This window comes from Bombina bombina, chromosome 4 (genome assembly GCF_027579735.1).
Source record: "Bombina bombina isolate aBomBom1 chromosome 4, aBomBom1.pri, whole genome shotgun sequence".
Lineage (NCBI taxonomy): Eukaryota > Metazoa > Chordata > Amphibia > Anura > Bombinatoridae > Bombina > Bombina bombina.
Genome location: NC_069502.1, coordinates 1,002,528,452 through 1,002,555,138, shown reverse-complemented (window position 1 = coordinate 1,002,555,138; position 26,687 = coordinate 1,002,528,452). Strand labels below are relative to the sequence as shown.

Sequence of the window (26,687 nt, the reverse complement as noted above, 5' to 3'; positions counted from 1 at the left end):
CCAATCACAGTCCCTAAACGTGATGCACGCACACAGCTGTGCCTCTTCATTGGTCCCCGGGAGCCAGACCAGGTCCTGAACATAGTGTTTTGTTTAAATTGCTGAGATTTGTTAGGCTTTGTGTGTAGATAAACTGAATAGGCAACTTGTTGAGAGAAAAGGAACAGCACACACCGTGCCGGTAAGTAGTGATTTTCCTCAGCTATTCGTTATCCCTGGTGTCAGAATATTCATGTTTTGAACTATTTTAAGTTTTTGTTTTCCAGTTTTGGAATTTATTAACTATTTCTATTAGGTTTGTCTGATGCTAGTAAGCGATATACTTGTTGACATTAAACAAGCAGCATTTGCAAATACAAATAAACCATTAGCGCGTTATATTTCCAAAAGTTTTAACGTCCCACTCTCACTGTGTAATGTAATTATTGGCTAAATGGTTAGCTCGTGAACGGGGGATGTTGGCTGGTGCACACAAATTCAGCAAGGCATACTGGAGTAACGGCTATTGGCTAAGTGATTAGCTCGTGCATGGAGGATGCTGGTGCACAAACAAGGCATACTAGAGTAATGCGAAGCGATTGGCTCGTGCATGGAGGATGCTGGTGCACATACATAACACAAGTCATGCTAGAGTGATGCTAAATGATTAGCTCGTGCACGGAGGATATTGACTGGAGCACACATAAAACAAGTGATGCTTGCTGAGTGATTAGCTCGTGCACGGATGCTTTTGGCTGGGGCACAAGTCATGCTGGAAGAAAAGGCTCATTGCAGACAACAGATTTAAAGGGACAGTCTACAATATAATTGTTATTGTTTTAAAAGATAGATAATCCCTTTATTACCCATTCCCCAGTTTTGCATAACCAACACAGTTATAATAATATACTTTTTACCTCTGTGATTGCCTTGTATCTATGCATCTTCTGACAGCCCCCTGATCACATGACTATATTTATTATCTATTGAGTTGCATTTAGTACTGTGTTGTGCTAACTCTTAAATAACTTTCCAGGCGTGAGCACAATGTTATCTATATGGCCCACATTAACTATCCGTCTCCTGTTTTAAAAAGCAAATACAAAAGCATTTGATTAAGAGGCTGTCAATAGAGCCTTTGAAACAGGCAGACATTTAGAGGTTTAAATGTTATAAAGTATATTAATCTAACAATGTTGTTTGTGCAAAGCTGGGGAATGGGTAGTAAAGGGATTCTCTATCTTTTTAAGCAATGACGTTTGTGTAGACTGTCCCTTTAACTTAGCAAGCGCCATAATGGAAACCGATTCGTATCTGATTCGTTCCGGAATAAATTAATTATCTAACGGATTGCCAAATGCAATGCAAGGGAAATAGCCACAAGTGGAAGTATTAACCAGTTAGCCACAACTATAAGAATATTCAAATTTTACTTACACGTGTTAGAGAGACTTGATAATATATCGTAGGTGGTAACTTATTGAAGGCAACAATATTATATCAGACAATATTTTATTATATAAATCATTCATTAAATGAAAGTATAAATTTATTAAAAATTCAACAAATTTTCCAGTGAGACATATTTATCAGATTTCTAATAATGAGGCACCATAAAATAACAGTAATTTAAAAGGACATTCTAGCCAAAATTGAACTCCACATGGATGCATTTCAGTTTTGAATAGAAGCATTTTTGTAATATACATGTACAGGTGGCCCTCGGTTTACAACGGTTCAATTTGCACCGTTTCAGAATAACAACCTTTTTTTTCAGTCATGTGACTGCTATTAAAAAGCATTGAGAAACAGTGCATTGATTAAAATAGCCAGTAGGTGGAGCAGTCCACTTGTGTTGCAGAAAAGATATGCAAGCCAAGCACACAAGCAGGCTGAAATTAATCAGTGTAGATAGCTAGACCTGAGCTATCAAGCTGCTTTCAAAGGAACAAGATCTTCCTGTCTATAAATAAGTCCAGATTGGAATGCATAGAAAGAACTGTTTGCAAAAAAATTCAAGTAAAGTCTGTGTTGTGTGTTTTTTAATTAAGTTTATAATGCTGTTTTAGCAAATGTTTTTGTTCATTTAACTTAGTTTAATTATATATTCTGTGTTGTGTGAATATTTAATTAGGTTTATAATGCTGTTTAGCATTTAAAGTCTTCAATTCAAAGCTTTAAAAATAATGTATTAGGTGTTACTTATGACAATTTGAGAGGGGCCTGGAACCTAACTCCCTCACTTCACATTGACTTATATTATAAACTGGGTTTCAATTTACAACGGTTTCGATTTACAACCATTCCTTCTAGAACCTAACCCTGGCGTAAACTGAGGGCTACTTGTATTAGCAAAAATGCTTCTAATATAAGACATAGCTGTTTCAAAAGTGTATTTAAGTATGCAACGTGCACCAGTATTTAAACACGGCACTTGCTGAGAGAGCCTAAGGCATACCTCCCAACTGTCCCGATTTTCGCGGGACAGTCCCGGGTTGCTAGCCATCTGTCCCGCATTGCCCCATGCATTTAAAAAAAAAAAAAAATTCTATTGGGCCCATACTCAGAAGCAGCTGGCTTTTCTCTCCCAGGGTTATATACCTGTTAGATTCCTTGTGGAAAATGAATGTTGTGTGGGTTAGGTAGGAGTAAGAAGGCTGCATACCCTCTGACCTCAGGTAATGGTGAACTCTAACCCCTGGTAGTGATGACGTCTAACCCCTGGTGATAATACTAGCATGCCTTCAGTTTTATGATGAGCAGTGCAACACCAGGGTAACGAACAGTGGCAGCCTCGGACTGCCAGCTAATGTGCTTGCCAACCCCAGGACCTCATATGAGTTACAGATACCCATATATGATGTAGTGTGTGTCTATCTGTATCTATAAGTGTGTGTGTATCTGCATGTATAAGTGTATGCTGTTTAGTGTGTATCTGTATGTGTAAGCTATGTAGTGTGTGTATATCTGTATGAATAAGTGTATGCTATGTAGTGTGTGTATCTCCATGTATAAGTGTATGCTATGTAGTGTGTGTGTGTGTGTATCTGTATATGTAAGTGTAAGCTATGTAGTGTGTGTATATCTGTATGAATAAGTGTATGCTATGTAGTGTGTGTATCTTCATGTATAAGTGTATGCTATCTAGTGTGTGTGTGTGTATCTGTATGTATAAGTGTGTGTGTCTGCATGTTTAAGTGCATGCTATGTAGTGTGTACAGAGCTCACATAGCTATACCAGTGGTTTGAGCTTGTGTTTGATTTGCTGCCCAAGATTATTAAAAGATATGACTTTATTTAGAATTTTATTTATATTACTTTGGTATTATGATTTTTTTTTAAGCCCTGCCCCTGCTTCTGCCCACCACATTTCAATTTTTTGCCAGGGGGGGGGAGTGTCCCTCTTTTGAATTTTTAAATGTTGGGAGGTATGGCCTAAGGTGCTTGTACCATCTGGTAATTGCTGACATGATACTAGCCCCACTGACGCTCTGATCAGCTGCAGTATATAAAATGCTGGTGGATTGAGAATATCTATCTATGCTTCACATGCATAGAAAAATGTTACCACTAAAACAGCAATAACTTTTTTTTTTTTTTTTTTAATTGCAAATATGTTTCTATTCAAATATGTAATTCATCTATGGGCATTTAAATTTTGACCAGAGTGGCCCTTTGACATTTGTTTTCTAGTTGGAGAATTATCTTAAAGGATTACTTTCTGTTATAATTTTTAAGCTAAACAACTAACATATTAAAGTTAATAAACATTAATTAAAACCTACTGACCTATATTTTCTCCAAAACGAAGTTTCATAATGTCTAAAAGTTATATCTTTTATTCGCCGATGATGTCACGTTATCCTGCCCACTATTTTCAGCACTGAGTGTTCAAAATACTTAAACCAATAACTTTGTGTTTAAAGGGCCAAAACTAGGTATTGTAAACGGATTGGTACAGAGCAAAGGATACCCACGGAGTGGGTTTGGAAAACAATTAAATTTGCAAACAAGATTTCTGATATACGGTAGAGATATGTTAATGAAATGCTATTGATAAAAAGCGTATTTGGGGTAGTTAGTAACAGGCATAGAAAATATTTACTTACAGTGGCCCTTTAAGGTCACATTTGTTTAGTTATAAAATCAAGATGGAGTTTGCATTGGTTCGTGACGATATCAGTAGCCCCACCTTGGGGGGAAAAACTATAACCCATGTCTTTTTTTTTGTGCTTTTCCGTTTGCAATCCTTTTATTATTCTGTGTTTATGGTATTATTACGATAATATTACTTTTAAAAGGTGCCTTGTACTGTACATCAGTCACTTTATTGTAAAGCTTTTGTTATTTTGCAAACAATCCCCACCTACTCTGTTGGAAAAGCTCTGGTTTTTCATATTGCGTAAGTTGGTCTATGTATTTCACTGGTTTGATCTGGGCTCCCCCTGGTGGCTGTATAATATTTGAATCTACATTGATGGGTTTAAAAAATAAAAAATTAAGAATCTCTTTTTTTTAAATTTATTTATTTATTCTTTTAAAAAAATTGTAATCAAGTACTAACTTGATTATATTATAGTATGGATTAAAAGCGTCATTCTCAGATCACTTATAATTCAGCAGCCTCTTTATTTAGCATAATAAAAATTACATCCACTTTATCCCTGACCTTGGGGGTCATATTAAATTATATATCACTGGGGGTCATATTAAATTATACTCACTCTTATGCTAATTATAATCTTAAAATAAATACGTTTTAGCTAAAATTAAAATGGCAAAAAACAAATAGTTTACTCTTAAAGGGTCATGAAACAAAAAATATTTCATATTTCAGAACAAAATAATAACTTTAAACAACTTGCCCTGTCATAATTACACATGCTTGGTTAAATAAAGAGAAGTATGGGAATGCTTTTCCAATAACAAATTAACAATGTCTGCGCCACACACACACACTTGGAGGGCTGGATGTGGCCATTGAACAGCTCCAGGCCTTAAAATGATAGTGAATCCTAGAGTTTCACAAATGCTAGGATTTACCATTGGAACAAATAAAGGGGACTTTCATTCATGAAGTATAATATACTTCATGCTGAAAGCTCCTTTATTTATTGGAAGCGTTCACCACATTGAGCTGCTCAGGCAGCCCCTGGCAGAACGCTATTTCCTCTGAGGTGACGTTTCCACCTCTTAGCCAATAGCCAGTTGGCGCCAGTAGGAACACACAGCTATTTGCTAAGAGGTGGAAACGTCACCTCTCAGCAAAATAGCATTCTGCCGTGGGATGCCTGAGCAGCTCAGTTCGGTGAATGCTTCCAACAAATAAAGGAGCTTTCAGCATGAAATATTTTACACTTCATGACTGAAAGTCCCCTTTATTTGTTCCAATGGTAAATCCTAGTTTTTCACAAATGCTAGGATTTACAATCGCTTCAAGGTTTAGACAAGGGGTTTTCAGACTATAGTGAGATAGCATGTACTTGTGATCTACCTGTATACATACTGAATGTATGGCCATTGGGTTTCTAATATATTGTTGTGCTAACACACAACTTGCAAAACTGTTGTGGGTTAAAACATACTTGTACCAATTACATTAACACATTCATTTTAACTTAAAATTGATATTTTCAGTAAAGGTGTGACGCAATTGAGAAATGCCGTAGTAATCCCATGATTTACTTGTCAGTACTTAGCGACCTACTGGTAGATCCAGATCTACCTCTTAGGCACACCTTAAAGAAGTAGCTGGTACATCTAGCCAACCTATTTTATCTGCTTTTCAAAACATAGACACTTTGTTCGTCTCACTGTGTAATTAGCAGGGAGCCAATTTCATTTAAAGGGATAGTCTAGTCAAAATTACATTTTCATAATTCCGATAGAGCATGCAATTTTTAGCAACTTTCTATTTTACTCCTATTATACGTTTTTTTCTTTTCTTTGTTCTCTTGGTATCTTTATTTGAATGTAAGTGTAGAAGCCGGCCCATTTTTTATTCAGCACCTGGGTAGCGCTTGCTGATTGGTGTCTACATTTAGACACCAATCAGAAAGTGCTACCCAGGTTCTGAACCAAAAATAGACTGGCTTATATGCTTACATTCCTGCTTTTTCAAATAAATATACTAAGAGATCAAAGAAAATGTTGATAATAGGAGTAAATTATAATGTTACTTAAAATTGCATGTTCTATCTGAATCAAGAGTTTAATTTTGACTTGACTATCCCTTTAACTCTGTTTGAAACTATTATTTAGCCAGTTTCTCTCCAATAATGTGGATTTGGGGGTCAAACATTATTAAGAACTGATTTTAAAAGGTCATTTCTTTAAAACTTAAATTCCACTGCAGGAGAATTCACCATACAATGATCATTATTTGTATAACTTTATGTGTTGGTGTATTACGGTCTGGTTGGGATACCTATGTAAATTTAAAATGAATAACCACAAAACTACAACTTGTAAAAGTGTTGAAAATTTGCTGCAAGACCCTCACCAAGTCACAAGAAACTCAGAAGGCCATGGCTAATTAGTAGATTAATAATGATTGGCAGGAGATAAATCACAAATGTGAATTCTGTTTTTGTTTTTTAGCCTACATTTAGCAAAGATAGTGTAGACATTCTAAATTTTGTTACAGAGATTTGGGAAAACAAGTTAAAGGGACAGTCAAATCCAAAAAAAACTTTAATGATTTAAATAGGGCATGTAATTTTAAACAACTTCCCAATTTACTTTTATCACCCATTTTGCTTTGTTCTTTTGGTATTCTTAGTTGGAAGCTAAACCTAGGGGGTTCATATTCTAATTTCTTAGACTTTGAAGGCTGCCTATAATGTGAATGCATTTTGATAACTAGAGGGCATTAGTTCATGTGTTTCATATAGATAACATTGAGCTCATGCACGTAAAGTGACCTGGGAGTGAGCACTGATTGGCTAAAATGCAAGTCTGTCAAAAGCACTGAAATAAGGGGGCAGTCCGCAGAAGCTTAGATACAAGGTAATTACAGAGCTAAAAAGTGTATTATTATAACTGTGTTGGCAAAACCAGGGAATGGGTAATAATGGGATTATCTTTCTTTTTAAACAACAAAAATTCTGGTGTTGACTGTCCCTTTAACAATATAAAAAGCTTGTCCAAGTTTTTATATATATCATACTTAAAGGGACACTGAACCCAAAACGTTTGTTTTGTAATTCAGAAAGAGCTTGCAATTTTAAGCAACTTTCTAATTTACTCCTATTATCAATTTTTCTTTGTTCTCTTGCTATCTTTATTTGAAAAAGAAGGCATCTATGCTTTTTTTGGGTTCAGTACTCTGGACAGCAAATTTTTATTGGTGGATGAATTTATCCACCAATCAGCAAGGACAAGCCAGGTTGTTCACCAAAAATGGGCCGGCATCTAAACTTACATTCTTGCATTTTAAATAAAGATACCAAGAGAATGAAGAAAATTTGATAATAGGAGTAAATTAGAAAGTTGCTTAAAATTTCATGCTCAATCTGAATCATGAAAGAAAAATTTTGGGCACAGTGTCCCTTTAATGGAGATGGAGAAAAACAGTCCTGTCATGTTAGTTCATTCTTTTACTGCCTTGCTATTTAAAATCTGACCATCACCCAAAATAACTCCTCTAAAAATATTTTATGGACTCATTATATGGAAAACAGAATGTTACCAAAGACTCATATTTTTCTATAATGTTGTTTTACAGCATTTGGCAAGTTTTAAAAGTATAATAATTCCAATAACATTCTAAGTCATCAAGATTTTACTGAAGAAATATCCTACCCAAGCCCATGTAAACCAAACACAAATTGTAGCTTTTAGAGTTTATTAGATGTTAATCTAAAGCAGAGGTCTATAGTAAAAAAACAAGGGCTGTGAATATTTTGTACCTCTTATTGATTATCTGGAACACCAATGCAGCACTCAACAGAATTTTGTCTGGCTCTCACCTCAGTAGTATACAGTATGTGTTTAAACCAGGAAGGTATTTTGCAGCATTTTTACTTGGTCTGTGTTCTTTATGCACGTTACATGGTTATGTGACTTTATTTAGTCACACTGGGTTGTAGTTTTCACTTTGTGAACATGCATTTATCATTATGGCCAAATACACAGCAATTCTAATGTGCATGAAATTATTTAAAATACAATTGTTTTTTTTTTTAGGATTGTAATTTTCTTTTTTCTATTTTATTGACAGATAAACTCAAATAGCAAGATATCACAAAACTTACTATCGCCTACTGATTTGGTTGTGAGACTCTTAGCTCCTGTAAGTATAAAATGGCATCATGCCCATCTCTCTGTGTTAACCAGTATGCATCAGTCTGTCTTTCTGTCTGTCCATCCATCTAAAAGTTACATTAAACAACTCCCAAACGTTTATTTCATGATTCAGATAGAACATACAATTTTAATCAACTTTACTTCTATTATCAAATTTGCTTCATTCTTTTGCTATCCTTTGCTGAAGGAACATTGGCAGCTAGCTGAATACATCTAGTTAGCCAATCACAAGAGACAAATGTGTGCAGGCACCAATCGGCAGCTAGCTCCCACTAGTGTAGGATATGTGCGTATTCTTTTTCAACAAGGGATACTAAAAGAACAAAGCACATTTTGAAAATAGAAGTGAATTTAAAAGTGCCTTAAAGGGACATGAAACCCAAAAAATGTCTCATGATTCAGATAGAGAATACAATTTTAAACAACTTTCTAATTTACTTCTATTATCTAATCTGTTTCATTCTATTGGTATCAATTGTTGAAGGAGCAGCTATGCACTACTGGTTTCTAACTGAACGCATGGGTGAGCCAATCACAATCAATTTATATCTGCAGCCACCAATCAACAGCTAGGATTCTCTGCTGCTCCTGAGTTTGTCTAGATAAACCTTTCAGCAAAGGATAACAAGAAAAGGAAGCAAATTAAATAATAGCATTAAAGTTGTTTAAAATTGTATTCTCTTTCTGAATCATTAAATAATTTTTTGGGGTTTCATGTCCCTTTAAATTATATGCACTATATGAATAATGCAAGTTTAATTTTGACTTTCCTATCACTTTAAGAATGTTATGTCTAAGATTTCCTATGTTCTCTCCTTCAAAGATTTTAAGAAAAGCAAATTCTAGTTTGAAGGACCTCACAGTACTGATGAGCCCGACCAGAAAACTTTAGATTATTTGGATATAAAGGGATATAAAACGCCATACATTTTTTTTTTTTTTTCTCTTTTGTGATTCGGACAGAACATACAAATTTTAAAACTTTTCAATTTTACTTCTGTTGTCAAATTTTTGTTTTGTTCCCATGGCATTTTTCTTGTTTAAAGGGCCAGTAACCCCACCAAATAAGGTTATATAATAAGGCACACAGTGCAGAATTATATAACATTAGCCTAGCGCCACGTTTCTAAAGCAGAATATAGCAAAGATATTTACCTACGATAATCTATTTTTCTGAACGCCGCTCCTGGCTCTACTGAGCGGGTCTGTTTTTTACCTAAACGCATCAGGCACGCTGTCTAGTCGCAGTACGCCTGGTCGCGCCATTAAACTGAATGTAACTCGCTCCCGCTCGGGTATGGTAGCGAGAGCGAGCAACATTCAGTTTAATGGCGCGATCGGGTGTTGCTGTGACTAGACAGCGTGCCTGATGCGCTTAGGTAAAAAACAGACCCACTCAGTAGAGCCAGGAGCGGCGTTCAGAAAAATAGATTATCGTAGGTAAATATCTTTGCTATACTCTGCTTTAGAAACGTGGCGCTAGGCTAATGTTATATAATTCTGCACTGTGTGCCTTATTATATAACCTTATTTGGTGGGGTTACTGGCCCTTTAAGAGATACCTAGCTAGGTGTCTGGAACACTACATAGTAGGAAATAGTGCTGCCATCTAGTGCCCTTGCAGCTGTATAACATTCTTGCAAAACTGCTGCCATAAAATGCTCCAGACACGTGCAGGCTTCTGCACTTATGCCCCTGTTGATCAACAAATGATATCAAGAGAACAAAAAAAAATGATAATAGAAGTAAATTGGAAAGTTGTTTAACATAGAAAAAAAAATTGGGTTTCATATCCCTTTAACGCAAAAAATATGTGCTATAACAGATTAGAACGTGGTGTTGTCGTCATTATCATCAGGTATTTGTAGAGCGCCAACAGATTCCGCAGCGCTGTGTTTTGCTTTAGAATATCCATTTAAAGTGGAAAACGTAAGAGTATTTTTGAGAGGGAAAATAAAATGTGATTACTGTTTTCTGTATGATGTAACACTGTTTTAGTAAGGGTATAAAAGTGAGTCAACCAACACACTTGCAACGTCTCCACAGTGAGTCTGTAGCGTGGGCATCGCTGCTGTTTCCTGCTAGATTATAGGAGTAGAACAGATTTCTCTGAGACTTTAATGTTTACACACATGTCACTTTGTCCTATTAAATCCTAAAATATGTATCATTGTTGTTTTTTTACAGCTTTGAAAATGTACGAGCACAGCATACCAAAGATTTTGCTCATTTTCTTCGCTCTTGCTGTATATATACTCATGGTGGCATTTAATGCAGGAGCTGGGTCTGGATTAATGAAAGGTAAATGTAGTCATTTTTAAGTATATTTTTACAGACAACTGACCCTAACATAATAATTGATGCCCCAGTATACTACCAATAAGTAGTTGATGCTTTCATTTATAATTTTTTTTTTTAATGCTGAGTTCGGCATCCTATGCACACGCATAGTGCTGTTCTCTGCCGTAATATAGGCGTGCTGTCTGCTAACTGTACACAGGGCATCCCTTGCTACCAGTCAGCAACAGCGCACTTGCACCACGCTACTGCACATGACATGCATTCAATGTTAAAGAAAAGGTTAACAGGTTGTGTTTTTTGTTTTTTTCTTTTCAACCCACTTTGCATTGTTGCTTTAAGACCCCACTCCCAGTGACTGTGTGCTTAAAAGGTGCATCACAATCTACCAGTATATTCTTAAAGGGGCAGTATACACTAATTTTAATTTAACCGCGTGCAATAAAAAAAAAGCAGACACTCCTCCCCCTTCCCTTCATCTACATATGAAAAGACTCTTTACACAAACAGGAGCAAGCTGGAGTAGGTAAACATCAGTATTAGGAGTCTTAAAATCACAGCTCACTGTTATTTAAAAATAAGCAAAACTATACTTTAAAAAAAACCCAAAAAAAACCTGTACAAGCTATATAAATGGGTCATCAACATTTATGTAAAGAAAAATCTAGTGTACAATGTCTCCTTTTTAAGGGGTGATCAGCAGTTTACAATTTACTCCTATTATTTTTTCTTCGTTCTCTTGCTATCTTTATTTGAAAAAGAAGGTATCTAAGCTTTTTTTTTTTTTTTTACGTTCAGAAGTCTGGACAGCACTTTTTTATTGGTGGAAGAATTTATCCACCAATCGGCAAGGACAACCCAGGTTGTTCACCAAAAATGGGCCGGCATCTAAACTTACATTCTTGCATTTCAAATTAAGATACCAAGAGAATGAAGAAAATTTAATAATATGAGTAAATTAGAAAGTTGCTTAAAATTTAATGCTCTATCTGAATCACGAAAGAAAATTTTTGGGTTCAGTGTCCCTTCAATTTAATTTAAAATAAATGCATAAATAAAATCATAAAATTAAAAAAATGGTGGTGGGGTGGAGCCATGCAGCCCAGTTGAGTAGGTGATGGTGGGGGTGGACACTAAGGGTAAGTAGTTATGTGGTCAGGGAGGAGCTGAGGGAAAGCAAGACAGAGCAACAGTTGCCTAATCTTAGGTATACTAAACCCAATTTTTTTTCTTTCATGATTCAGATAAAGCATACAATTTTAAGCAACTTCCTAATTTACTCCTATCAATTTGTATTTGTTCTTTTGCTATCCTTATTTAAAAAGCAGGAATTTAAAGCTTAGTATCCAGCCTATTTTAGGTTCAGCGCCCTTAATATCACTTGCTTATTAGTGGCTACATTTTAGCAAACTAATAAGCAAGCATAACCCAGGTTCTCAACCAAAAATGGGCCGGCTCTTAAGCTTTACATACCTGCTTTTTAAATAAAGATAGCAAGAGAACAAAGAAAAATTGTTAATAGGAGTAAATTAGAAAGTTGCTTAAAATTGCATGCTCTATCTGAATCATTAAAGAAGAAAATGGGTTTAGTGTCCCTTTTAATAAGAAAAGGAAGAATATTTGTATTTTTTTTGTTTGCTAATGATTTAGTCTACAGCACATTGTTGTCTATTGATATGTAGCTAAAAGTAAGAGTATTGGAAATAACAATCTTTTTTTCATATATTAGGCATTTTTCTAAAATCGGTTGGAAATCTCTCGGCAAAATACAACACAGATTTTACACCTGCTGGATGGACATTTATGATCTGGAATGTCATATTTGCTTGGCAGTTTCTTTGGTTTGGTTATGTTCTTTCTGGAATATGTAGAAGGTAATTTTTTAATTCATCTGTTCATTTTAGGTTTGCTTGTGCTTGACCTTTAAAAAGGGACGAATATGAAAAATACATATGTTTAAAGAAATGTTTTGTATAAGAACCCTGACATATGTATTTTTTATGTGTCCCTTTTTAAAGCAGCAATATGGTCACCCTAGCTTGACAATAATTATGTGCTCAGCCAACCTTATATTGCCAGGGGTACTGCAAAGAACTATTTTTATTTTTGTTTTAATACACCCTTTAAATGACACAAGCGTTACCATGCTGTCTCATTCCCAGAAAGTATACACACTTGCCTATTCATTTTAATTATCAGCATCCCTCTTGGAAACAAATGAAATAAACATGCTTTCTAGAAACCAAATTTAACCAAACAAGTTTTCCTTTTATCCTCAAAACACTTAAAGGGGCATTAAACACTTTGAGATGATAATATAAAATGATAACTCTTATAGATAAAAACATTCCAATATACTTTCATTATTTATTTTGTCACCTTTTTCCTGTAATTCCATTCTGAAATTGTGAGCTTTTCAGTTCTTTTTAGAAATGGAAGTGCAGGACACTGTTATATTTCACACAGTCATTGGCTGAACACTCTTGTGACCTATTTATAACTGTTTCTAATTGGCCACAGCAGAGAAGGTAATCTAAGTTAAAACATGGCAGCTCCTATTCAGAATAATTACAACAATTTTAGAAAACTACAACAGCCATTTAACTATGTGTAAATGTTATGGGCGCTAGCACAGCAAATACTTTATAACTTATTATCAGACGAAGATAGTTGCTGCTGTTAACAGGTTATGCAAACCTCTATTTAACCTCAATTTTTCTCTTTTATTTTCTTCTTTTAATAGGAGTGAACTTGGGTGGTTGTATTTAAAACCAAATGTTTTTCCAGCTTCTTTCTACATCGTATGGATTCTGAATAATGTTCTTAATATAGGATGGCTATTCCTTTGGGACAGAGAGTGAGTTGAAATAAATTAAAATAATTGATGTACACACATTAAAATTTTTTGGCGAGGTTGGGTGGGAAATGTTTTTTTCTTGTGCGTAATGGCATGTGGAAAACTTTAGTCAAATGTAGAATATCTTTGCTGCTGTTGGTGCACCAAATCAGATGTTTGTATGCTTGATAAAGTAACATTCACTTATTATTATTATTATTAGTGTGATAATAATTGCTTTGTATTTCTCAACACAAAATAGGGCCTTATTTCTACAAGTGCAAATTATTTTGTAAATTGCATCAAATTACAAAGTATCAATGAAGAGGTTTCTAATTTTGTATTGCATTACTTTTCCTAGGTTTTTAATTCCTGCTTTGGTGTTCCTAGGTGCTATTGCCAGCACCAACTACATAGTCCTCATAATATCGTATCGCTCTTTATTTCTTAATGGTGAATGGTTCCAAAAGACACACAAAGTGGACTTGTGGCTCATTCGAATTCTGGTAAGTTCACTGACAAAGATAACACATGTATGGACACATTCAAGAAATATTGTGCTTTCTTGTGTTAAGATATCAGTAAAATATTAATACATAATTAGTGCATTGATTATAAAATCAACATTTATAGCAATAAGTGACAACCTATGGAATTTGCCTTAGGGGGAAATATGTTTTTCATAAACCTGTTGCGCGTCTATATTTGTATTTCTCTCTGACCCAAAGGCCAACAGCATTCTTTGTGCTATTATTGTATAGAATTTTTTAATTAGTTACATTTTTCGGTTTTGTGTTTTGTTTTTTTTTTTTCTTTCTTTTATTGGATTTGACTATTTAATGTATAAGAAAAAAGTAATTTTGTATTTAAAAATCTAGAGACCTGGATTCTAAAATTAGTTTCTATACCAAGAGAATGAAGAAAATTTGATAATAGGAGTAAATTCGAAAGTTGCTTAAAATGTCATGCTCTATCTGAATCCCGAAAGAAAAAAAATTGGGCTCAGTGTCCCTTTAACAATCTTAACATAAAAACACAAAGCACAGATGATAAATTATGACTTTATATTTGCTTAGAAGTCCGTTACAGTAGGCCTTTAGCTTTGCATCTTACTCCCCATTTAAAAATCAAAGTGACAGTAAACATCTTGTAATCACATTTTCTTCTAATAGTTCAGGTTCTGCTGATGTGTTAATCTATCTTAAAACAAATCAACCTTGTTTGCTGCACTTGATTTTCAATGTTGCACCCATTACTTTTCCTTCTTTGAAGGACTAAGTCTGGAGATGAAATGTCATTCTGTTATTAGAATCTGTATTGTTTAACATCAACAGAAAATATAAGATAGATACCTCGGGGAGAGATATTGTGAAGCTTCTCATGCTTTTTTCAGAACTGGAAAATCAAGTTCTTCATACATAGATTACAAGAAAAGGGGGCAATACAAATGAGGAATGTATATTCTAAAGTTTGCAATGGTTAAACACACAACATTGCAGCATCACTAGTGATAAAATGAAACGTTCTAACAAATTATTTCATGATTGTAATAGCCCTTTTAAATACAGTTATATGCAAACAAAGCAATAATAAAATTCACTAACACTTTACAGCATTTTACTTTTCACTTTTTTTGTCCATTTAAAAAATCATATGAACTTGTTGTGTATTGTATAACTATTTTAATATATGAAATTACAGTTTTAATTCTTATTTTCCAGGCCCAGAATGGAATTGCTGTGTATGCTACTTGGACCACAGTAGCAAGTTTATTAAACTTTGCTGTAGTCCTGACTTATAATGGCAACTTTCCCAACAGCACCTCTACTACTGTATCACTGTCCATACTGGCCTTTGAGGTTCTGTTATGGTATGTACAGACCACTACATTTTCATTCTTTCCGATAAATCATTTGTATCACATTGGTTTCTACTAGATCTGTATCTAAAGTGACCTCTTATTACTTTGGAAGTTGTAACTTTGGAACTGGGCTTATAAAGGGTTATGCCTATTTTATTAGTACTTACAGCCTAGTAATATAAAAGATGTGCAGATAAAAAAGGATAAAGGTCTTTCAAGATCATCCTTCACTGATCTCCTGTGGTCCCTAACATTTGTAACAAAAAAGTAATCTAATTTACAGTAATGGCTGAGCTAGAGAGCTGCTACTGACAAATTGTTTACGTATGGCTGCTGATTTCTTTTGGGATTATTCGGCATACATCCGTTTTATAAACTCTCTTGTCTGCCTACTTTAAAAAAAAAAAAAAGCTAGTTTCTCCGGATCCCTGCTGACTGTCGAGCCTTGCTTTGTGAACCAGCTTTCTGTGAAATGGATACAACTTCTAGTTAAAGGGACCGTATACTGTAAAATTGTTTTTCCCTTAATGTGTTTCCAATTACCTTTTCTTAAACGGGAAGAGTCCACAGCTGTATTAATTACTTTTGGGAATTCAGAACCTGGCCACCAGGAGGAGGCAAAGACACCCCAGCCAAAGCCTTTAATATATCCCTCACCTTCCTCATCCCCCAGTCATTCTTTGCCTTTCGTCACAGGAGGTTGGCAGAGAAGTGTCGGAAGATTTTATATAGTCTCTTATAGAGGGTAGTACTCTTCGAAATGGGACTGGAGTTTTAAGTAATCCTGTCAGCCTCTCAGTGAGAGCATGGATGAAAGTTAGAGTCCGGAGATGCAGGGAGAGTCTTTCTGCGAAACCATCCCAAGTCATGTTAACAGCTCCTTGGCAATCAGCGTTGACGAGTTTCGCTGCCTGCTTTCTTCACTCAAGTCCATGTCAGAAGCGAGGCTACTATCTGTCACACTTGAAGGGCCGTGTTCCTGTTCCACGGCGTAAGATCATTTCATTTTACTTCGATGTGTGAATAAGTAATGTAAACAAAGAAGTCAGGGTCTCATTCCTTTTATAAGGAATCAAGGGTTAATATCTCATGATGGGGGTTATTGAACAGGGGGGAATTTAATCATGTTTGTTATGTGATTCTGTCTGCTAATGTGTAGTGTCACTTGGGCTCGTGGCTAGTTCGAACATAACGGCCTTTTCTTGTCAGGCTGCGCAGCCCTTGTGGCCTTTGCATGCTTTTTCTATGGCCTGCACGGTGCACCTTGTTACGAGGCGTGGCAACGTTTCTGTGCTCCATTTCCGTGTTCCTGACCGCGTGGCGATGGGAGATAGTCTGTCTGTTTAACTAGCTGTCTGGGTCTCAGGAGGTGGTGAGTGCTCCAGCCATTGGGGTGTAAGGTGCCATTTTTTATTTTTTTTCTATCCATAATTTCTGTCACCACGTTATGGAGGATTCTGAATTTTTTTCTTTTTTTGGAGACTGATGTCCCTGATTCAGATTCTACTTTTTGTGAAGAGTATGAAATGGCCCGGGTAATCCGTGCCCATCAGTTATGTTCCGAATGCCTCTTTAGAGTGCTCTCTTCTCTACAGGGAACTTGGAGTCTGCCGAGCCATCCGCCCTTGGGGATCCCATATCCCACGCGGTGCGTCCCTTAGAACCTTCTTTGGCTATGCAAGCAGGTGTCTAATGCTGTTTCCCCTTCTCCGGAAGGCGGCTTGTTTCCTCCAGAGGTTACGGTACGGTTCCGCATGGCCATATCTATGGCTTTGGCTCATTTACATCTTCCAGAGGAGGTGTTACTGAGAAACTGTCCATGTTATGCTAACCAGGGCTCGTCAGGCGTGGGATCGTCTGGGTCAGATCTGCCATCTGGGGAAGCGGTTTTCTCTGAAGCTTTAGGGGCCCAACCCTCAGGGTCGTCAGTTGCCCCAGCGGAGGTAAGTCTTGCTTTTCGTTATAGACTGGCGCGCCTTCGTGTCCTGCTATGGCATGTTTTGGTGGTGCTGGAAGATCCCAGTACTAATAGGTTGAAGGATCCTCCGTCTGCTGTTCCAGACGGCAAGCTGGGTTAGACGTGTGGTGATGAAGTTAATCTTCTGGTCGTCTCCCATTTACTTTTCTTTTTTGGGTATCTTATTCCAGTTCTTAACTTTGAAAGAATGGGGTCTCTTATTGGCCGGTCCTGTTGGTCTACCCATTCTTCTTGGGCTTTCACCTGCGGGTGCTGCCCTATTTTTATTTGATCCGGTTAGGATATATTTTATTTATTTTTAAGAAGCTCAGCTCATGGCTGTTATGATTTTTCCGTTGGAAAATATTCTTCTCTAGAATTTGATACTAGCGATTTTGTGGTCGCTTGGGCACTTCCGCGGAAGTCGCATGTTAAGGTGTTAGTACATTGTTATGTCTTTATATCCTTTTTGTCGATTCCTATTGGGGTCTTGAATTTTCTGTGGCCTGGGTCAGTTTTGAGTGCCCTATGTAGCAGGCTGGTCCTGATAGGGCGCTATCTCTGTTCCTTAAGGTCTATATCATCCACGTGGTGCCGGTGTAACTGGCTAACCTGGCTGGGTGGTAAGTTGCTCACTCGGATGAGGAGTTTATTATTCCTGGTGTCTCTTCAGATTGAATAATGCTTTGCTTTTTGCTAAGATTTTTTGTGAAGTGAACCTTCCATGAGTTTTCAAAAATGTTTTGAGGCTCTGTCCATGCAGGGCTAAAATATGGTAAAGGAAGCCCTCGTTCCCAAACGTCAGGCTGGTTCTTGTTCTGCCTTTGGATGGGGCATCAGAGGATTGTGCTCAGTCCTCACTGTCCTGTTCCTTGTGGGCGGGGTCCAGGGCTGATCCTACTAGGAAGCACTCTGGGTGATTTTTTTCCTCAGATTCCAAGAGGAGAAACCTCAAAATAGAAGACGTTTTCCTTAAAGACGGTATCTCTTCCTTTGGGTTGAGGTTGATTGGGCCGTTTTTGTCCCCTTCCTTGGGGTTGGCTTCTTAACATCTGTTTCTGGAAGTTAGAGCCTTTTGGTTGTTCTACTTCTGGGATCTCATCTGCTCCCATATTTTTGGGAGATTTACAGATTAGGTTGTCACCCGCCAGGGGTTAGGATACACATTCCTCCTTTAATCTTCGAGCTGTAGGGGTATCAGGGAAGAGGATCCTGAGGATCTTGCAGACTTTGTTATTTTCTTAATCCAGTTTCTAAGGTTTGAGTTTTCTGTTTCCTCATACATTCTTTGGACTTAGTGGGAGTTGTCACTAGAGCCTTAGGGTCTTCCAGAGTGGTTGTGTGGCTCCCATCATTGCCCATCACCCTTTATGTTGGGAGTTGTATCCCGCTGTGGGTGTCCTAAGCACTCTGTGTCTGGGACATTTATGTGAGAGTTCAGTGTCCAAGGTGTCTTGGATATGACTGTGATTGCATCGCCTGTGGTGCAAAGTCTACTCCGGATGGGGTAACCTAGTGGTCCCTCAGGGTTTTTAAATATTAAAGCCGCCTCTGAGTGCCGGTTGCCGTTTTTTTTTGTTTGTTTTTTGTCCTGTCTTTGATTGGATTTTTGGGGGTCTGTATCATATCCCTTAGAACTGATTCGGGACGGCCCAGTTTCCCAGATTCGGGGACATCTTCTGTTCCTAAGGGCATATTTTTCTCTTTCCGGGAGCATTAGACTTCTTACTGGGCCAGCCTTAGTGGCCGGATGTTTTTTTTTCATTCTTTATTTGACCTTTTGAGTCAGTCTACAGCTTTACACTCCAGCCCACTGTAAGTAGCCTGATGGTTAGCTTCGCTGTCTAGTGAGCGGAGGGTTTGCAGTTTGAAAACAGCTGCAGCTATTTGCATCTTGATCGTTTGCTGGCTAGCTGTTAAGTTCTGGCTTTGCATTCCCTCCCTTTGGGGTGAATTTGGCATTCCATAGTATCCGCCTGGTGCTTGGAGGTACTTTTTATTCCTCTGTTTAGTGGGGTTGTTCTCCCTGCCTTGCGTGCTGGATGTCAGTGTGAAGGAATGGATTTCTTGTGCCATGTCTTTACTGTAGTTTCAGTAGAGGGTCTCCTTTTGGGAGTATCCTTCGGGAAGGGAGCTGTGTCTGGGTTATGGAACCCAAGCCCTTTGGGGGGGGCTGGCTCCCTCCCTTTTTTCCTTCCTGTAGGTCTTGATGATTCGGGGTAATTTTAATTTCCTAAGTCTTTCGGACATTATCAGTCACTTTGGTGCTGGGTTCGTTGCCAGAGCGAGAGTCAGGGATCTGTTGATCTTGGCCGCGTGTTATAGTTAGTTATTGTGAGCCTTCCTTAGGTGAGAGACTTCACGGTGGATCCCTCCTTAATAGGTAGTTTTCTCTAACGTTTTCTGAGTTCTGTTCCTTCTTTCCTGCCCCTTTTTTGGGAAGGTGCTGTCCTGCCCTCTTCGGAGTTCTTCTTTTCTGAAGACGGTCCTGTGCAGTTTAATAGCTAGAGTGGCGACCTGTGCTCGCTAAGTCCTTCTTTGCAGCAGGACACTTATGGCATTGGAGGAGCATATTCAGATATCTAATGCTGTTTAGATATCTGAATATCTGGCGCTCTGCATAGGGGGGGATGGGTTCTTCCTTCCCCCTTTCAAGTTCTCAGGACATTACTTTGGTCCCTTGTTTCTATGCAGATGGGGATTTAAAAGTCCTCCCTTTACTCTGCTGGGTCGGCAGGGTTTTTTCATAGAAGCCCTGTTTCATCCTCGTTTACTCTCTTGGAGTTACCTTTCTTTGGCCCTAGTCCCTTTTGGGTTCTGAGGGTCCTTTTGGACTCTTATCTGAGTCCCTTTTCTTCCCCGCTGGGGGAATGTGGATGTTTCCCCTTTCTTCTGATCGGGGGTGAGTTTAATTTTGCAGGCTGCGTGCCTGCGGGACTTCGTCTCATCAGAGGCTTTGGCTCGGTCGAGTCTACTAACCTGAGCGGTCTCTAGCATGGGCCTTGCTGGTTCTAACTGTTGGGCGGTTATCTCTGCCTTTTTCCTTTTTTGTCCTTTGGCTTCTAGTGAAGCAGTTTTTTCTGTCGGGAGTTTTGGGTGTTTTCAGGCTGTGGTGCCCTCAGAAGGGGCCGCCTTTGGTACCCGCCTGTTTTGCATTCAGTGTCCTCTATAGCTTCGGTATTGTTTTCCCAAAAGTAATGAATGCAGCTATGGACTCTTCCCGTTTAAGAAGAAAAACTTAAATTATGCTTACCTTATAATTTCCTTTTCTTCTGACGGGTCCACAGCTCCCCGTCCGCGTTTTTCATAAGGGGCGGCTGTATTTTTTGTTCTGGCACCTTTTTTCATCCTGATATTTCTCCTACTGTTCCTTGTTCCCTCAACAGAATGACTGGGGGATGAGGGAGGTGAGGGAGGTATTTAAGCCTTTGGATGGGGTGGCTTTGCCTCTTCCTGGTGGCCAGGTTATGAATTCCCAAAAGTAATGAATGCAGCTGTGGACTCTTCCCGTCAGAAGAAAAGAAAATTATCAGGTAAGCATAATTTGTTTTGTTTTTTTTACCGGGCACAGATTATACAATGTATGAGAATTTGCTTTTTAAGGTTTATTTATGTATATGAAATAGCTGATTTTTATTTATTTTTTTCCTTTTGAAGCCACAACCTAATAAAATATGTTGAGCTTGTTAGGTATAATCATATCTCATTATTTTATCACATTGTGTACATAAACGGGCTTCTTTCTTATATCTGTCCATAAACCAAAGAGCAATACTTGGAGAGAACAATGGAAAATTTAAAATTGTATTACCTTATCTCTTCTATACCCCACTGGGAGTGTAATATCTTCTGCTGGCTGTTTACACAGCTTATATATAGCTTGGACCTAAGGCCAGAAACTTTCAGAATAGGTGGGGATACCACAGGCTAATTCAACAGTTTCAAATGCCAATATAAGGGTAAAGGAAATACTTGTAAACAATTTAATACTCTAGCAGGTAAAATGGATCACTGGGAACAAATTAAAGGGGAGAAAACTGTCCCTTAAGATGTTCTCGGACATTGAATTCTGCAGCTTGACTGCTCTTACACTTTATTTTATTTTTTTAAGACCGTGAAAGCACAAACGATAATAAAGGCTTTAACTATAGCAATGTAAAGGTAACTCCTTAACTGGTCACAGTAAACTTTTGTTGAAGGGGAAATCTCTATTAGTTTAACCTTTTATGTTGCGGCTTGTGACCTTCAATTTCCTTGATATAAAGTGTCCTGACATCTTTCTCTGAAGGCTATGAATATATTCATTTTAGGCATTCATATTTCCTTTCAAAAGTCACCTTTTAAGACAATAACAATTACCCTTACTTAATTTTCAGTCCAAAACCTGTGTATAAACCTCTAGGATTGATAAACATTAAAAATGATAGCATTTTCATGTCACCTATATGCAATATATTTTTGTTTTAGTTTTAGTTTTTTCCTTTTGTAGAGCTCTAGCATTGCTTCCGCATTTGGCATATGCTGGACCATTTGTAATACACATTCTATACAATGAGATATTGCTGATGATTGATGTATAATGTTTTTTTGTGACTTATTGTGCTTGCTAACCTGGCTTTTCTTTATCCCTCTCCAGGTTTGGTTTGGAAAACTTTGTATTTGATAAGTATGTGCGCTACACAATAACAGTGTACCCTGTTGTTATTGTGGCTCTCTCTGGTGCTCTGAACAAGAACTACAACGTTCATGCTGCCTCCTATAATGATATTTATATAGGTAAGGATTATGCAAGAGTATTGCATTGTTTACCTCATCTTTCACATGTAAGATAAGGGCTAGAGGACTCCTCCTCACCCAAGAGATGAGACCAAGATAATAGGAAGCGTGTGCCCAGGGGCCAAGCTAGTAGGAAGCACCTGCCCAGGGGCCAAGCTAGTAGGTCCTCACGGCACACCAACAGGCCATATTTTCAATGTATTTGAGCACAGGTTACTCATCAGCTGATTATTTCATGTGTGCTCTAGTTCAGATTTCATAAAAATATGGCCTGTTAGTGTGTCCTGAGGACTTGTGTTGGGAAAACACTGATCTACAGAAAATAAGGGTCAAAATTTCATGATTCAAATAGATTTATAGAGCAATCAATTTTAAACAACTTCCCATTTTACTTCTATTACCAAATTTCCTTTTGTCTTTTAGTATCATTTGTCAAAAAACAATGCGCTACTGGTAGCTAGCTTGTGATTGGTGGTTACAGAAATATGCCTCTTGTCATTTGTTAACCAGATGTGTTCAGCTAGCTCCTGGTTAGCACATTGCTGCTTTTGTAGCTCACTTTGACAATCTGTATAACCGCTCTGCAGGGTTAAACGTTTTATGAAAGCCATACTGATATAATAAAAAGGCACTAACTTATTAGAGCATTTTCTCTTTGCACTTGTATGTCCATATTAAATTTTACACCCTAATGAGACACCTTAGAATCTCATTTAATATATGTCTAATTAAACACTTTATTGAAATGTTAATTCATTTTAAGGGCCAATGTTGCTGTTGGTAAAAAGTCTTTATATGATTGATATATTACTCTAGTGAATGTATTTGTAAGAGCTGTTCCTCACTAGAGACAGTCATTTATTCATTTTGTCATTTATTCTGAGTTGTCAAAATTTTAAACTTTTTTTCTTTTTCTAGCTGTGCTGTTAGCCGTGGCTTGCGCATTGTTTGTCGCACGTCTGGGTTTGGTCATTTGGAGACACTTTAGAAGGCCACTTTATGAATCTTCTATGTCAAAAAAGACATCTCAGATTGTTTGAGAAGTACGGACTTCAGAGTTACACATCATGTTGCAGACTTCCTTTTATGTGTACAAACATAGACTATAATAGTAATCAATTTTGACGAGCATTTGCCTTCTACACAGAAAAAAACTTGAATTTATTCTGCTTTCTTCCTTCCTTCCTTTATTTTTGCAAATTGATTGCAAGGAAACAAGCGTTTTTCATATGAATGTAAAATCACGCACTCTGCAGCAAAGAAGATAAAATGCAATTTATCCATGTGAAGGGTCATCCATTCCATTTGCTGACCTCAGAATTACATCATGGAAAATTTAAAGGGACATAATGGGTTGACATTAGACTTTGTTTAGCCTTAATAAAGTGTCTGTTACCTTTACCATGCAATAGACTGATCTTGGCCTGGCCAGTTTGCTTTAAGTGTGTAAATATCTCATATCTATGTTGCACATTGTACAGTTTACTTCTAGGATCCAATTTAGTTAATTCTCATAGTATCCTTTGTTGAAAAGTAGTAATTTGGCTCAGCAGTGTGCACTATATGGCAACAATGCTTTCAACAATATTGCTCATTGTGCCAACACTGGTGCCATCTAGTACTTAAAAGCATTCTTGCACAACCGCTGACGAATAATTCTCCAGATACGTGCACGCTACCTACCTGGGTATTCTCTTCAACAGAGAATAAAGTAAATTGGAAGGTTTAAATTGTACTCTCGATCATGAAAAACAATTGGCTTCATGTCCCTTTTTAAGTTGTATTTTTGTCATGTCATTATTATTTATTATCAATTATTTGTAAAGCACTAAAATATTCTGCAGCACTAGCCATTCCTAATGTACAATTTCTAAACAATACTATTTTTTATTTTTGTAGAAACTTATTAAATGAAGAAAATATGTTCTCTATTTGTATGTATTTGATTAAACATGAATAATAATAAAAATGTATCCCTATAAATAAACGTTCTTATTAGTGTTCCATTTCTGACAATGACACTGTACACACTGTCAGGGCTAAAATGCTTTCTATGAAACCAAAATTTACAGTGCTGTATATATTCATCAGAAAACCCAAGGTCCATATACCATACCGAAATGTAACTTTAGTTGATTCTATGTAGCAGATCCTTAAAGGGACAGTCTACTTGAAAATGTTTTGGTTTAGAAAGTTAGATAATTCCTTTATAACCCATTCCCCAGTTATGCATAACCAGCACTGTTATATTAATATTCTTTTTACCTCTGTGATTACTTTGTATCTAAGCCTCTGCAGACTGCCCCCTTATCTCAGTTTTTTTGACAGACATGAATTTTAGCCAATCAGTGCTGACTCGGGAGCACAATGTTATCTATATGACACACATGAACTTGCACTGTCTAACTGTGAAAAACTGTTTAAATGCACTGCAATAAGAGGCGGCCTTCAACGGTTTCTAAATCTGTTTGAATTAATCAAATTTGCTGATAAAAGTAAACTGGAAAGTTGTTTAAAATTGCATGCCCTATCTGAATCATTAAAGTTTAATTTCTCTTGTAAAGGTGTATCCAGTCCACGGGTTCATCCATTACTTGTGGGATATTCTCCTTCCCAACAGGAAGTTGCAAGAGGACACCCACAGCAGAGCTGTCTATATAGCTCCTCCCCTAACTGCCACCCCCAGTCATTCTCTTGCAACTCTCGACAAGAAAGGAAGTATCAAGAGATATGTGGTGACTTAGTGTAGTTTTTACCTTCAATCAAGAGTTTGTTATTTTTAAACGTTACCGGCGTTGTACTGTTTTACTCTCAGGCAGAAATTGGAAGAAGAATATGCCTGGAGGTTGATGATCTTAGCGGTTTGTAACTAAGGTCCATTGCTGTTCTCACACATAACTGAAGAGTATGGTAAGAAAACTTCAGTTGGGGGGACGGTTTGCAGATCACCTGCTTTGAGGTATGTTCAGTATATTTTTTTCTAGAGAGATGATAAGGTCTAGAAAATGCTGACAGTGCCTGTTATAATTGAGGTAAGCCTGATACAGTGATTTAACAACGACTGGGATCATGCTTACAAGATAAGGGTAATATTCATGTTAACTCTCATTTTACTTAGTGTATAAACGTTTGCATAACTTACAGAAAAAACGTTTTTTCTCTGAGGGTGATAAATCTTTATTAGTTTTCCACATGGCTTGTTAGATTACTCCTAGGAGTACTTTTTTAAGGCCCTCTGACATTGAGTGCATGGTGGGAGGGGCCTATTTTCGTGCACTTTATGCGCAGTTGATATTCAGACTGAGACATCCAGCTTCCCTAAAGGAGTCCTCTGGCATCTAGGACCACTATACAGGGAGTGCAGAATTATTAGGCAAATGAGTATTTTGACCACATCATCCTCTTTATGCATGTTGTCTTACTCCAAGCTGTATAGGCTCGAAAGCCTACTACCAATTAAGCATATTAGGTGATGTGCATCTCTATAATGAGAAGGGGTGTGGTCTAATGACATCAACACCCTATATCAGGTGTGCATAATTATTAGGCAACTTCCTTTCCTTTGGCAAAATGGGTCAAAAGAAGGACTTGACAGGCTCAGAAAAGTCAAAAATAGCGAGATATCTTGCAGAGGAATGCAGCACTCTTAAAATTGCAAAGCTTCTGAAGCGTGATCGAACAATCAAGCGTTTCATTCAAAATAGTCAACAGGGTCGCAAGAAGCGTGTGGAAAAACCAAGGTGCAAAATAACTGCCCATGAACTGAGAAAAGTCAAGCGTGCAGCTGCCAAGATGCCACTTGCCACCAGTTTGGCCATATTTCAGAGCTGCAACATCACTGGAGTGCCCAAAAGCACAAGGTGTGCAATACTCAGAGACATGGCCAAGGTAAGAAAGGCTGAAAGACGACCACCACTGAACAAGACACACAAGCTGAAACGTCAAGACTGGGCCAAGAAATATCTCAAGACTGATTTTTCTAAGGTTTTATGGACTGATGAAATGAGAGTGAGTCTTGATGGGCCCGTGGCTGGATTGGTAAAGGGCAGAGAGCTCCAGTCCGACTCAGACGCCAGCAAGGTGGAGGTGGAGTACTGGTTTGGGCTGGTATCATCAAAGATGAGCTTGTGGGGCCTTTTCGGGTTGAGGATGGAGTCAAGCTCAACTCCCAGTCCTACTGCCAGTTTCTGGAAGACACCTTCAAGCAGTGGTACAGGAAGAAGTCTGCATCCTTCAAGAAAAACATGATTTTCATGCAGGACAATGCTCCATCACACGCGTCCAAGTACTCCACAGCGTGGCTGGCAAGAAAGGGTATAAAAGAAGAAAATCTAATGACATGGCCTCCTTGTTCACCTGATCTGAACCCCATTGAGAACCTGTGGTCCATCATCAAATGTGAGATTTACAAGGAGGGAAAACAGTACACCTCTCTGAACAGTGTCTGGGAGGCTGTGTTTGCTGCTGCACGCAATACTGATGGTGAACAGATCAAAACACTGACAGAATCCATGGATGGCAGGCTTTTGAGTGTCCTTGCAAAGAAAGTTGGCTATATTGGTCACTGATTTGTTTTTGTTTTGTTTTTGAATGTCAGAAATGTATATTTGTGAATGTTGAGATGTTATATTGGTTTCACTGGTAAAAATAAATAATTGAAATGGGTATATATT

General features: G+C 37.6%; 1 protein-coding gene across 1 annotated transcript; it reads left to right on the top strand.

Moving 5' to 3' along the window:
* On the top strand, positions 1 to 24,001 carry LOC128657679 (uncharacterized). The gene is made up of 9 exons (XM_053712078.1): positions 1 to 181; positions 8,201 to 8,272; positions 10,474 to 10,587; positions 12,314 to 12,458; positions 13,328 to 13,441; positions 13,782 to 13,926; positions 15,142 to 15,290; positions 21,875 to 22,014; positions 22,933 to 24,001. Exons 3-9 carry the CDS (start codon positions 10,482 to 10,484, stop codon positions 23,052 to 23,054), a joined length of 921 nt encoding a protein of 306 aa, XP_053568053.1. The 5' UTR covers positions 1 to 181; positions 8,201 to 8,272; positions 10,474 to 10,481; the 3' UTR covers positions 23,055 to 24,001.
* The last annotated feature ends 2,686 nt before the right edge of the window (positions 24,002 to 26,687 follow it).